The sequence below is a fragment of the Aphanomyces astaci genome, assembly GCF_000520075.1.
Source record: "Aphanomyces astaci strain APO3 unplaced genomic scaffold supercont1.197, whole genome shotgun sequence".
NCBI lineage: Eukaryota > Oomycota > Saprolegniomycetes > Saprolegniales > Verrucalvaceae > Aphanomyces > Aphanomyces astaci.
In genome coordinates, this window is record NW_009798460.1 from 1 (window position 1) to 12,924 (window position 12,924).

At 50.4% G+C, this 12,924-nt stretch overlaps 7 protein-coding genes across 12 annotated transcripts; 6 read left to right on the forward strand and 1 right to left on the reverse strand.

The window, feature by feature from the left end:
• Positions 1 to 168: 168 nt before the first annotated feature.
• Positions 169 to 379, forward strand: H257_18672 (hypothetical protein; the record flags this gene model as incomplete). The annotated part of the gene is made up of 1 exon (XM_009847766.1): positions 169 to 379. A coding segment is annotated over one exon (211 nt), but the record flags the coding sequence as incomplete, so codon positions are not given.
• Positions 380 to 1,280: 901 nt separating this feature from the next.
• On the forward strand, positions 1,281 to 2,028 carry H257_18673 (hypothetical protein; the record flags this gene model as incomplete). The annotated part of the gene is made up of 1 exon (XM_009847767.1): positions 1,281 to 2,028. Exon 1 carries the CDS (start codon positions 1,327 to 1,329, stop codon positions 2,026 to 2,028), a length of 702 nt encoding a protein of 233 aa, XP_009846069.1. The 5' UTR covers positions 1,281 to 1,326.
• A 488-nt stretch (positions 2,029 to 2,516) lies between these two features.
• H257_18674 (lipoyl(octanoyl) transferase) lies at positions 2,517 to 3,305 on the reverse strand. The gene has a single exon (XM_009847768.1). It carries the CDS (start codon positions 3,277 to 3,279, stop codon positions 2,581 to 2,583), a length of 699 nt encoding a protein of 232 aa, XP_009846070.1. The 5' UTR covers positions 3,280 to 3,305; the 3' UTR covers positions 2,517 to 2,580.
• Positions 3,306 to 3,332: 27 nt separating this feature from the next.
• Positions 3,333 to 5,280, forward strand: H257_18675 (hypothetical protein). 3 transcript variants are annotated; one of them, XM_009847769.1, is made up of 5 exons: positions 3,333 to 3,363; positions 3,416 to 3,876; positions 3,919 to 4,491; positions 4,547 to 4,808; positions 4,855 to 5,280. In XM_009847769.1, exons 1-5 carry the CDS (start codon positions 3,345 to 3,347, stop codon positions 5,181 to 5,183), a joined length of 1,644 nt encoding a protein of 547 aa, XP_009846071.1. In that variant the 5' UTR covers positions 3,333 to 3,344; the 3' UTR covers positions 5,184 to 5,280. The 3 variants fall into 3 exon arrangements, with proteins under 3 accessions (XP_009846071.1, XP_009846072.1, XP_009846073.1); XM_009847770.1 differs by having other exon boundaries at positions 3,333 to 3,876; XM_009847771.1 differs by having other exon boundaries at positions 4,547 to 5,280.
• A 16-nt stretch (positions 5,281 to 5,296) lies between these two features.
• On the forward strand, positions 5,297 to 7,093 carry H257_18676 (hypothetical protein). 3 transcript variants are annotated; one of them, XM_009847772.1, is made up of 12 exons: positions 5,300 to 5,394; positions 5,454 to 5,504; positions 5,555 to 5,698; positions 5,745 to 5,834; positions 5,881 to 5,997; positions 6,047 to 6,097; positions 6,146 to 6,190; positions 6,252 to 6,389; positions 6,470 to 6,514; positions 6,570 to 6,708; positions 6,759 to 6,874; positions 6,939 to 7,093. In XM_009847772.1, the coding sequence occupies exons 1-12, from the start codon at positions 5,320 to 5,322 to the stop codon at positions 7,065 to 7,067; spliced, it is 1,140 nt and encodes a 379-aa protein (XP_009846074.1). In that variant the 5' UTR covers positions 5,300 to 5,319; the 3' UTR covers positions 7,068 to 7,093. The 3 variants fall into 3 exon arrangements, with proteins under 3 accessions (XP_009846075.1, XP_009846074.1, XP_009846076.1); XM_009847773.1 differs by having other exon boundaries at positions 5,297 to 5,504; XM_009847774.1 differs by having other exon boundaries at positions 5,454 to 5,698.
• Positions 7,094 to 7,203: 110 nt separating this feature from the next.
• On the forward strand, positions 7,204 to 10,893 carry H257_18677. Of its 2 annotated transcripts, XM_009847775.1 has the most exons (11): positions 7,204 to 7,664; positions 7,716 to 7,939; positions 8,006 to 8,089; positions 8,142 to 8,630; positions 8,689 to 8,961; positions 9,064 to 9,578; positions 9,637 to 9,748; positions 9,821 to 10,063; positions 10,117 to 10,305; positions 10,373 to 10,489; positions 10,551 to 10,893. In XM_009847775.1, exons 1-11 carry the CDS (start codon positions 7,214 to 7,216, stop codon positions 10,791 to 10,793), a joined length of 2,940 nt encoding a protein of 979 aa, XP_009846077.1. In that variant the 5' UTR covers positions 7,204 to 7,213; the 3' UTR covers positions 10,794 to 10,893. The 2 variants fall into 2 exon arrangements, with proteins under 2 accessions (XP_009846077.1, XP_009846078.1); XM_009847776.1 differs by having other exon boundaries at positions 10,373 to 10,893.
• Positions 10,894 to 11,336: 443 nt separating this feature from the next.
• On the forward strand, positions 11,337 to 12,410 carry H257_18678 (hypothetical protein; the record flags this gene model as incomplete). Its single annotated transcript, XM_009847777.1, has 2 exons — positions 11,337 to 11,926; positions 11,989 to 12,410. 2 exons carry the CDS (start codon positions 11,337 to 11,339, stop codon positions 12,311 to 12,313), a joined length of 915 nt encoding a protein of 304 aa, XP_009846079.1. The 3' UTR covers positions 12,314 to 12,410.
• Positions 12,411 to 12,924: the final 514 nt, after the last annotated feature.

The window sequence follows — 12,924 nt, forward strand, 5'->3', positions numbered from 1 at the left end:
AGATCTTCAGTTAATTCATTGTGCATTTTGCCCTCAACTACACACGCTTCCTCCCGCAGTGCTATAGCAAAGGCCTGGTCCGCGTCGCTTTCCACAACATGTGGTACCTTTGGTTCCGCCGCGAGGTCATCCACGAGACGACACGGCTACGCCTGTACAACGGCTAAGTGCTCCCCGTGCTCCTCAACAACTGTGGCACCTGACCTGCTCCCGCTGGGGCCTCCTTGGACGCATCCCCCGGTGTGCCGCCGACATTGCGGCTTACGAGTCCATGCTCCGGTGCTTCATCTATCCGTCGCTGACCCTTGGACCGGCCGTCCCATCTCGTCGCCGCCTCGCGACCAACTCTTTCCTCAAAGCCGCCTCCGACGAGCTCTAGCGCTTACGTGCCTCGCCGACATGCAGGTCCTCCACTCCACCGCCGCGAACCCAACCCAGTGAATGGTGCTGACCAAGCAGATCGTTGCCAGATGCCCTCATACGTCTAACGGTCGGCGTATGTGAAGTCCGTTAGCTGTAGGCGCAAAAGGTTTACTATACATGCTAAGACTATAATATCTTATAAGCAAAACAGGCAATGAAGGAACGCTCCCAAAACTTCGCACCACATGAGCAGGTGCAGCTGTATCACGCATGGCTGAGTGCCTCGCTCGATGCAATCGTCGGAAACGATCAAATTGCAAGTCGTTTCTATGCGGAGTAACTGCAGCCTACAAAACTGTACTCCCGCATACGCACAGCGGTATTGCGAATGACAAGCTGATTGCTGCATGAGAACAACGGTAAAATTTCCAATACTATAGAACAGGTGATGGTCTCTGCATGCACTGGTAAGTCGATCCACCACGAAGTAAGTGCAAGTTGTTTTACTGACTGCGGTGCGAAACCAAAACGAGGCCAGTAAAATTTGGACTTAATGGCGCCAGTAACTCGCATATCCGAACAAGTTATCCGGATAATGGGGTGAAATTTACTGGTGCCGGTGCAGATGCTCTTAGAGCATCTGCACCGGCACCAGCATCTGCATCTGCACGCATCTGCACCAAGATTGATTTTTCAGCTTTCGACTTCGCATCGTACAATTTTGTGGAGGGTTTTATTTTATTATTATTACAAAAGGAAAAGTATGTTTGCTAGATTTTTGGCAGTCAGTCATCCAATGAGCCAATCACATATGGGTATTCTCGTCCAAACGCCACGTGATCCTTGACTTCAACAATTCGGCCATGACGGTGGATCCACTTGTGGTACTTTCAGTATACTCTGATACTCTGAGTACTTGTTGAATCACCTTGACAGTCCAGCTGGCACTCGGGGTTGACCCGGATGAGCTCATTGCTGGACCCCACCGTGGACGAGTATACTCACGGCGTCGCATGCCACTTCTCGACACTGCGCAATCCGACGGTGCTGGACCGGTTAAAGCTTGGCGCCGGCAAGGCTAACTCGAGCCTGAGCGTGCAGATCAACACGGGAACGATCAACGTCAGCTCCGCGCAGCGACCGACCACCCAGTTCGCTGCGTGCGACGTCCACATTCGACTGCACGGCAAGAAAGACGTGTATTTACTGCTGGGCAATGGCGTGGCCGTCCCGTACGCGTTCGAAAGCAGGTTGTTTGCGGTCGAGTTCATGGGCGCCGTGCACCTGGTGCAGCACATCGAGGCGCTCAAGACGGCGACACCGCTGCCGTCTGCCGCTTTCGACGCGATGCTCAAGGAACAGATGAAGTGCACGATGGAGTTCGCTCGGGAGATGTGGAGTTTAGCTATGTGGAGCCAACTGTACCCGTACTCGGGGCTCGTGGAGGGCCTCGGTCAAGCGGTGGACCTGCTCCAGCGCAACCAGCTGCTGCAACTGGCCGACTTGCTGCACGCAGTGTACCTGCAGTTCCACTCGCTCACGGCGATCAATAAAGTCGCAGACGCCAACCATCCCGTGTACTACCGCGCATCTCATATGACGCTCTTGGTGGCCAAAGTCAAAGCGCTGCAGTTGCACACCGCCTTGTACTTGGAGAAATCGTAGAGTCGTATTTTTGTCCTTATTTAATTAATCAAGTGAAGTGTAGTGTTCAGGAATAGCATGAGCCAATCAAAATCGATTTACCTCTTTTTCTTCACGAAGACATCATCTTTTTCTACTTACTTTTGGCATTTTGCTTTTCAGTCAAATTTGCCTATGTTGGGGGATTGGTGAAATCGCCAACAAATCGAGCAAAGGAGAATGATTGGCTATAAAGACTGACGGTAGCAATATGATTAGCTAAAAATATTGATTGATGCATTGCAGTCACAAAGATACCTCTTCAACTCAATTTTATATGCAATTTCGAAGGTCTGGTGACTACATATAGTACTCCGGAGTAATAGATTAATAGTAGATAGAACACACAATATAGTGTGAGTTGGGTAAAAATCGCAGAAAAAGAGGTAAAAAAGTACTAACATTGTAAGAACTTGGAACCACATTTTCACTTTCTAAAAATATCTCCATGGAACAGCTTTACAGTATCCCTCAAAACTTCAATTTTTTACCGAAAATGGCTGGGACATATTTGAGAAAAGATTATAATTGTGTTTACTGTGCGGACGGATATGGTGGTGCCGTGGTGGTCTCGACGTGTTGCAACTCGAATACGTTGGTGAGGGATGCTACAACGGCATCTTGAACGTCCTCCATGGTGACAGTTGGATGGAAGTGCTGGATGCTGGACACAGCTTTGTCGTGGAGGCCACACGGCACAATGCGGTCGAAGTCCGAGAGGTCGGTCGAGACGTTCAAGGCGAAGCCGTGCATGGTGACCCACTTGCTGGCGTGGGTGCCCACGGCGGCGATCTTGCTCTTGGGGAATGCGTGGCGGGCGTCGGGGACCCATACGCCGGTGAGTCCGTCGACGCGCTCTCCAGGAATGTCAAAGTGGCCAAGAGTCTGAATCACCACCTCCTCCACTTGTCGGAGGTACCAGTGCAGATCCTTCTTGAATGGAGACTGCGACAGGTTCAGGATGGGGTACACTACCAACTGTCCTGGCCCGTGGTACGTGACTTCGCCCCCGCGGTCGACCTTGATGAGCTCAAAGTCGGATGGTTCCGATGGGTCAAACTTGACGTTCGCCATGGACGCACCGCGACCGAGGGTGTACACACGTGGATGTTCCAGCATCAAGCATGCGCTCCTGAGAGAAGCGTCATGGAAGCGCTCCTTGATGAGGCGCTGCTGCCAATCCCATGCCTGGCGGTACGGCACGCGGCCGAGTCGGTGGATGACACACGACATATAATAATATGAGGATAGGATTCCGGATACGAGTAGCAATATTATCCGAACCCTGAAAGTCCAAAATGTCGATGGATGCTTCGGGCAAGTGATGCCAAGTGGCGATGGCAAGGTTGACATGTCTGCATACTCGTAGGAGGAGGACCGATGGGTTCGCGCAAGAAGCTTCGGAACAGCGTATTCTCCAGCTCCGACGAAGACGATGCTGCTCCGCGGTCATCGCCCTTGCCGAATCGAGCACGGGGTTTGTTTCACGACACTGCAACCGACCAAGTCCTCAACCGACGAGGTCTGTTCGACACGAGTCACGAGGATGAGAAGGACCTAGAGATGAAGATCAAGCAGCGTCAGATGCAGAAGAAGGCCCACTGGGACACCCTGCAAGCGAAGCTCCATGATGCGATGCTGACCGCGGACATGCACAAGAGCGACGCGGAAGTGCTGTCCGTCCAGTTGGCAGCGGCGCTGGCCAAAGTGGACAAGCGGAATCGCCAGCTGCAGAACGCCAAGTCCCTCGTTCATTCTCTGCAGGGCGACTTGGCGCATCTACAGTCTCTGTTGGACGAGGTGTCGCTAGGCCGTCGTCGGGACCAAGAGGTCGGTAAATTCCCTTCAAATTGCAAGTCTCACCAGATGTAGGCTTGGGAAGGGGAACGGAACGGATTCGTGCAGGAAATCGAAACGTTGAAAGCAGCAGCAACTCCCAAGGCGCCTCCCATATCGCCTACAACGTTGCTGGGGAAGGTGTGGTCCAGAAAGACCCCGGGAAAGGAATTCTCTTCGGCAAACGAATTCCTTTCGGTTCCTGTTCCGCCAATGCAGCGACCTGCCATGTTCACCGTGCCTGTGATCCCTACGGATGACGAAGAGTCTTCGGATAGCATTGTGGGGCACAGTAGCAGTGACCAAGACGACAGCGATAGTGACATTGAACATCAGCCGCCACCTAGTACTACTAGTATGGCGCCCGACCCGACCAACGATTTTGGTCCTAGTACTACTAGTATCCCCCTTGGCGTGTCGCGGATGAACTACTACATGGAAGCCCGCATGAAGAAAGAAGCGGAAAAGCGCGACAAAGAACTGCAGGAAAAGCTGGAAAAGTCCAAATTGCAAGAAGAGTTTGACAATGAATGGGCGGCGCTGGCCCGAGAAACCCAGGAACTCAAAAAGGCCAAAAAGCTCAAAAAGCCAACCAAAACCAACACACGCGTGAGTATACTATTCGTAGTAATACTAGTAGTAGTCATCAACTAACGGCGAGTAGATCCCCCGCCAACGCCCGGGTAGCTTCAAGCAGCAAATGCCAGCTAGTACTCCATCTACTAGTAGTAGTACTACGTCGACACCAGTAACCCCAAGCCAACCCCGCGCCAGTGACCCGCAGTCGAGTGACCAGCCTTCGAAACCAATCACCACTCCCAGTCCGCCTCCAGTGACCAGCCCTCCGCTGCCACCCGAACCCTCAGAAGCAGACATGGAGCTGTATCGACGACAGCAAGCGAGGCTCCATGACTTGCATACGTCAGGTGCATATACACAGTTAAGTTGTTCCAGCTGATTATGGCGAGGTAGAGCGCACAAAGCGAGAAAAAGCCGAAGAAGCGGACGTCGTGAGGCGGCATCTGCATGCGGCGGTGACCCAGTGGGCTCTGGGGAAGCCGCTGCTGGGGCTACTGAACTCGCTGCATGAAATCCCAGAGCTGCAAGGCGTCATCGACGACCACAGTCAGGTCTCGAATGACCCTGACAGCATCAAAAAAGGATACCGCGCGCTTATCCGGATCATCCATCCGGATAAGCTGCGGAATGCATCGGTTCAGCAGCAATTGGTGGCGAACGAAGTGTTTACGGTCGTCAACCAAGCGTTTGACGGGTTCAAACAGGCAGGCGGCTTGTCGTAGTTAGTAATTACTACTACGTAGTACTAGTAGATGCGTTTCGGGTAACTGGAGTGTAACTGGCATGTAACCGGAGTGTAACTGGCTGGCATGAAACGGAGTGTAACTGGCGAAAAGGTGTGTAACCGATACAACGGGAATGCAGCACATGGCAGGCGTCAAAGGCGCGCGGGCGCTGGCCAAAGCCAAGCCGCCAATAAGACCAGAATGGAGTGTTGGTGATAATAGTGACATATAAGTCGTTTTGGAGGGTACATTGTATGCGTTTTTTAGGACTGTAATAACTCTGATCCAAGCGAGCAGAAGTTATCTGAATCGGAGCTGGTAATTTGAGTGCAATATGTTATGATTATTCCAACTAGATATATGGGCAGGCAGCCAGAAAAGTGCAGCGACACTCCAAGCATTTGGACGAGGCGAAAACAGACTTATACTTCAAGGCCACTGCCGACAAATTGGACGAGCGACGGCGATTGCTGGGGAGGTTGGAGGACAAAATGAGAACTGAACTCGACGAGGTACTAACTAAAGTAACTAAAGGGAAATGACGTGGCAGGATTATAGGGGCGGGTGAGAGCCGAAGAGACGATGCGCAAGCAAGCCCAGCTCAACAAACTGTACGAAAACATCGAAATCGATCTCCAGCGGAACGTGGTAATACATGAATCTGGGGAAATTATTTATTTGACTATGTTGGTAGACCAAAGCACGAGAACTGGAAGAGCTCGAACTTGGATTAAGAGACAGAGAAGCTCAAGTGGCCCAGTTGCAACTCCAGGCACTGGAATGGCAAAATCAAAGCGAACTCAATAAGAAGGTAACTAACGACTTGGAACCCCGAAACCCCGCATTCACTCTGGACAAAGGTTGAAGTGCAGTTGAACCAGCGACAAGCAGAGCTCGAGTTCAAAGAAAAGGTGGGCTAGTATTACTAGTAGTTCATCCATGTACTAATGAATCTGCAGGAAGTGAGTTTGTTGGGGGAGCGACTGGCCATGCAAGAATTGCATGTAATGGACTTGACATATTACGAGAATAGATATCAATATTAGTATGATTAATTCCATGCAGTTGAAAACAGTACAAAGACAACTGGACCAACTGGAGAGGGAAATCGACGGCGAACGAGTGAGGATGGGACGACTCCATACTGACGAGACTCGCGCTTGGAGAGCACAGCAACAAATCGAAGCTCTGGAGCTAGAAAGGGTATACTAGTTCATACTATATATATATACTCTTCCGTATTGCATAAAACATCACGAATATATATATATATATTTCCATAGGCTCGAGATCAATTTCAGATGGAGCAACAGATTTCAACTGAACGGGTGCATATATTAACTATTCTTGGGCGAAACAAATAGAGTTTGAACGGCTTTGTAGCTCCAACAAGCTGAATTGCAAATTCGAAAGGCAGAAACTCAATTGGCCAGCGATCAAGCAGCGATAACCGGTCAATTATCGGCCCTTCAGAACAAGACCATGGCGCTGCAGCAACGAGAGTTTGAGCTAAACTTGCTACGTATGATAACAGGTTTATAATGTTGGACTTAGCCAGATCATTGAAAGTAGATGAAGACATTTTGGGTCGGGAAAGCCGCCTTTTGGGCATCAGGGACGACTGGCAGCGAGCTCAAGACGAGCAGGCGAAAGCGTGGGCTACAACTCAAGCCGAGTTCAAAGCCAGAGTACAAATATATATTATTTATACTGAAGTATATACATATATATGGTATTCACAGCATCATATAGGAATGGCGACTGCAAATATTCGCGGCAGATGCCGAAGCGCAAGTGGAAATCACAGCGAAGAAGCAACACAAGTTGGATGCAAAGCTTCTCGAGATGGAGCGAGCGTTAGGAGCTGGCGTCATCTTGTGACAATCGCATATAGTAGTTCCGTAAGATATTGTAATATTTGATTTTTGGTTCAATCATCAATTTAAAAATTCAATAAACTCACACCGTCAAGTGTCTATGAGGTATAAACGTTGAAACGGTTATCGGTTTCATATTCCCATCACGGTATGAATGCAGCCAGGGGAGACCCCACCGTTTCCGCCGCCGTTGCGGACGCCCCGCGAAACGAGCTGGAGAAACTCGAGCAACTCTTGACGGATGTCGAAGTCGAGCCAGAGCTGACAAAGGACCAGTTCATCGATATCCTCAAGGAGCGGCTTAACCGGCGCAATATGCTCATCGACGTTATCCGGCGCGCGTATTACCACGACGTTGTGGTCATCAAGGAGGGGCTGCTGGCCCAGGAAGCGGGAGGTTCGGACGAACGGGTGAACGCCCTCCCGTCCGTCGACCTCCGCGACACGCTGCCGCTATTTGCGCCGTCAGAAACGTACTTAAAGGTGCATCCGTGTGAAAAGTGCGGCGGAGTGGTCGAGCTCGTCCACGGAGAAACCAGGGAACTGAACGACGCGAGGCAGCAGTGCCACCGGGCACTCAAAGCCGAGCAACATATGAAAGGTACCTACTCTTTGGCGAAAAATCGATGGGATATACTGGATTTTGAGATAGGAACTGTGCACCGACTGCGGGGAGAGCTCAAAGGCGCGACGGAAATCTCCGACGCGCTGCATCAGCGGATTCGAGGCCTTATGAAGGAAAACGCGTTTACGCTGGAGCAGCTGCAAGTGGCTCGAAAGGCTGAGAGGGACCAGAAGAGTTCGTTGGCAGAGCTCAAGTCCAAGCTCCAGCATGCTACGGCCACGGCGGACCGGGTGGCGAAGTTGACCCATCAAGTAAGTATGCATAGACCCCCCCCTATGCCATTACACTTGAAAATTGTATGGCGTGTTGTTTCGTAGGTGAATGTGCTGACGTTGGAGTTGGACCAGTCCAACAAGCAGAGGACGTTGGCCGAGACAAAGAGGGATGATTTACAGGATGAAGTAATAATATAACATGTTACTGTATATTCATTGATTGACATTGAATGGTTAGTATGACCAACTCCAAGACTCGTTTACGATGGAGAAGCAGTTGCGAGAAAAGTTTGAAGGCGATGCCAGTACGTTCCACAGTCAGTACGAAGCCAGCAAGGCCGAGTGCGCGGTGCTGTTGTCGGAGCTGCAACTTCTCACGGAAAAGCACAAAGTGCAGGTGGAAGTGGACGAGATTCTGCAGACGGCGCTGTCGAAAGTGAAGGAGGACTTGGCACACCATGTAACTCGATCGGAGCAGATCAAGCGACAGCTGGAAGACCAGCTCATGGCCGAAGAAGTCGCCCGGGAAGACGCCCAGGACAAGTTTGTTGAGGAGAAGAAGCGGAATAAGCAGATGCAGCGGGATATGGAGGCAGCCCAAAGAGAAGCCGCCGTGTACCAGGACCAGTTCAACGAACTTCTGCTTAAACGAGACGTGGAGCTGTCTGCCAATCAAGTGGCGTTTGAAGCCCAGTTTAGTAGCACGGCCGAGTTGAATGCCAAGCTGGTGGGGAGATATGTTGATACTAGGATGACTTGGTTTCATGCGATTTATACTGTGGTAGACTATGCAAGTGGAGATTTTGGGCATGTGGGAGAACGAGTGGCTGTCGCAGCTCCGATCTCGCGTGTGTGACGACTCCGATGACGACGGTGACGACTCGGATGACGACCAACACGACTGGAGTGACAACGAAGACGACGGCGTCCAAAATGACTTTGCCAGTCCAGTACCCGACCACCGATCCATTGAGTTCAAGTCGTCACTTGTTATATCTCCAACACGCCTCCTCCCGTCCAAGCTAAACGTGCCCGAACAACCCGTGGTGACGAAAGTGGTAACTAGTACTATATTTATCATATTGGCTAGCCAATTGGATATATATATATATATATATATATATATATCGTTCTCGGGTGAATTCAACGCTCTGATATAGTCACTGGTGGAAGATGTCATTGTACCAATTGAAGACGACGTGGCCAAGAAGCGAAAGGACGCGAAGCGCGGGACGGTCGTGCGGAGGTCCCAGACCAGCTCTGAGACCATTTCCATGTTGAAAGACATTGAAGATGCCAAAGAAAGGAACAAGACGCAGAAGCACCGCATCCACGACTTGGAGAAAATTCTAGCGTCGTCCAAAATTCAAATCGCCGAACTGTCCATGTCGAACCAAGTGCTGCAGAGCTCACTGCAGGATATCACGCTCAAGGCGACCGAGGCCAATCAGAGCGAGAGCCAGACCACCGCCAGCTTAAGAGACGCGCGAGACCAAGTGGAGGTATTAACCAAGAACTTGCAGCGCATGGAGAGAAAGGTGGAGGCATTTGAAGGGTTTATCCTGCAACTGGGCTCGGAATTGTATTATTTGGCCGAAGACCCGACGCTACTGACGCCCGTGGCCGTGTCGCTGGTGCTGGATGTGCCCGAAGACAAGGCGGGTGCGACTCTCAAGTACGAGTAATTCGTTTTTTGCTGAACCCCGAAACGCCAAAACCCCGTAACCCCGTAGAAATGGCCTCACGATGGACATGATGGCCAAAAAGCAAGCGATTCAACAACAGCTGTTCCTGGACCAAGTGCTCAACAACTACATCGTCGCGTACTCGGAACGCGTTGAGATTGTATGAAAATATATATCACGAAATATATATATATATATACTACTTCGTGGACTAAGAAGTGAATGATGGTAGTGCTGTGGGAATATCAAACGAGCCCAGGACTCGCTCTTGGAGCTGTCTCAAGATTTGATGCTGAGCAAGCGGAAGATCGACAACCAAATGCATCTCTTGCAGCAAAGTGCCGTGGAAACCGAGATGCTCAAGCGCAGTCTCGAAGAGGAAAAGATTGCAACCAGCAAATTGGACCGAGTGGTGAAAATCACTGTCGCAGAACTCAACGACGTCAATGAGAAGATGAGAGGGCACAAGAAGATGGTATAATATATTTCAAAATATATATTTGATGATATACCAACACGATGACATAGGTGGAAGACGTGGACGTCGAGCGCAACAAATTGCAGGAAGAAAAGCGGAAAATCGCATTCATCATGATGGACAAGTCCAAGACCCTCGACAGGGAAATCGACCTGAACGAGCAATTGACCAAACAATTGCAAAGCATGGAGGCCGAGCTGGCAAAGACCACCGACGCCAAAACCAAGTTGTATGCCGAGGTATATTATATATATATATTGTGTTTATATATATATATTGTGTATCGAAGCTAATGATGTATTGTAGCTGCAAGTGTTTTTGGATGACGTGGCGTTCCGAAAAGCCACCAACCAAGACGTGGGGGTGATGGTCGAGCCTGTGACTCGAGATGCTGAAATGCAATCAGACAAGTGGAAACCCCAGGTAATATTACACAATAAGAAGTAGTACCAAGTAGGAGGAGAATTCCCAAGTTTGGACGTAGGGGCTGGTGCTACGGCAACGAAATAGCCCCAACATGATGCCCCAGAGATACGAAGGGCCAGCTAAGGTGATGGTGGCGTGCCCCAGCCTGGACACTCTGCTGACGGAGAAGAGGGACCGCCCCAGTACTGCCGTGACCAACCAAACGATACCCATCGCAGCGTGGACGCCGTCAGGTCGAGCGCAAACCCCAGACCAGCCCAAGCGCAAACCCACTCGAAACGTCAACTTGCCTCGGGTCTAAACATCGAGATTAGCACGGAAGATTACCACCATCTAGTTGTTCTTCTTGAAACACCAACGGTTTGATTTCAATCGTTGTAATTATAGCTGGAGAATGGCTATGTATGGGGATTGTTTAGACAGTAGAAATGGAGCCACCGTGGTAGAACTCCAGGGCGTTCGAAGTAAAAATAGACATGGCCCTGGATCGGTGCAGATCATACGTGTACTTTTGGCAGCATCGGTACACCCTTGAATCGAACAACGATTATTCAGATTGTCCACGAGGAAAATAGCGGTTTTGTCTAGTAAGTATACTTGGTGCTTCTGAAGGCACTCCATTCCACTAGGAAGCAATACATTATATGGTTAGCATAAGCGAGAGCTTTCAACTGAGCATTAATGTTTGTTTGCGAATTGTGTCATCAACAAAATTGCAGTATTTATAGTCCCCGGTAGTTCGTTGGAGCTTGAAATCAAAATAGATCCAGAAGTTGGCCATATAGCTTATACATCCTGTGCAGCCAGCAAAACAATTAATTTTGACCCTTTCTACGACAGTACCATGCAAGTGATCTACCTCCTTCTAACGTTGGGCTTGGCTCCCTCTGTGGTGCACGCGGACTGCGACGCCGACGTCACCACCGCCAACTCCGTCACGTTGACTCAAGCGTGCACGGACGACCTACAAGGAGGCCCTCCGCCGACGCTCGAGACTGTCTTTGCCGATTACCGAACCAACGCCAACTCGATTTACACGTACGGACTGTGCGGGTCGACGACGTGCAATGCGGAAATCGCTGCATCGACGTACCCGACGTGCACTCCCACGACGCCGACGAGTTACACAGCGGAGATCGCGGGGTTTACCGCAGCCTGCACGGCCTTGACCGGTGCCATCACGGGGACGTGTACTGCGAGCAACATTGCCGATAACCTGTGGGCCAAGAACCTTGTGAACCTCGACGCGGCGTGCGCGACAGCGTTGAGCAAGACTGCTGGCACTGGGTGGTACACGAATGCGTTTAGCCTCCTGGACATCACGACCGCCAACACGATCACGACCAACTACTGTGCCTCCACAGACTGCGTCGCGCTGGCTACGAGCACGAAGGCTGCGTTGGCAAGCTGTACCGATGCTGCGGGCAACAATTTGTTCACGGACATCGGAGCCGTCATCAACCATTGTGTTTTCCTGGGTACGACTACAACCGTAGCTCCAACTACAACCGCAGCTCCAACTACAGCCGCAGCTCCAACTACAACCGTAGCTCCAACTACAACCGTAGCTCCAACTACAACCGAAGCTCCAACTACAACCGTAGCTCCAACTACAACCGTAGCTCCAACTACAACGACCACCACCACAACACCCGCTCCAGTTGCCACCCCTGTGCCTCCAAGTACAGTGGCCCAACCGACTACCACACCTTGGACGAACCCCACCATTACCCCATTGTCTACAACATTGCCTCTAACTTCCTCGACCCCGCCTACTACGACGACCATTCCGCCTTCGGTGGGCACTTCGACCCAAATTAAGATGAGCTTTGGCCTCACCTGTGACTGCACCTGCCACTTGTAAGGCTACTTGAACTTGTACCAGCAAATATATTCTAAAGTCAAGCCTTGTATTTCTATTTCCACTCCTGACCAGTGTGGGTATTTTTCGTTGAACTGTGTACAACTGGTACTGTACCATCGACGGCACACTACATCGACGAATCATCGTCGAGCCTCTCAAGTCTGGCACATTTCAGTTTTAACTTAAGTTCGAGATTTTTTAATCTGGCATCCAGTCAACTTCCACATGTTCATATTGTTGTGATTTCACAGTGAGGACTGGGGATAGTTTTATAGACTTGACAAAAATGGTGTAACGGTAGCGAGCTTCACAGAGTAAATTGGAAAGTGATTAGATTGTCGTCTTAAACTACTAACTACGACCATGAAGTAAATGTTCTTTCTCTACGGCTTCTTCAACGGCCTTGCCCGCTAATGGTGCGAAAATCTTTAGCTTGTTCGACAGTCTTGCCATCGTTCTCTTAACGATGCGACAAGCTTTATTCTTGGTCGGCAACCTTGCCATCATTACATTCTCCCCCGGTTGTCGACTTGGCAGCTTGGATTCTTGTACGCAGGTCTTCAAGCAA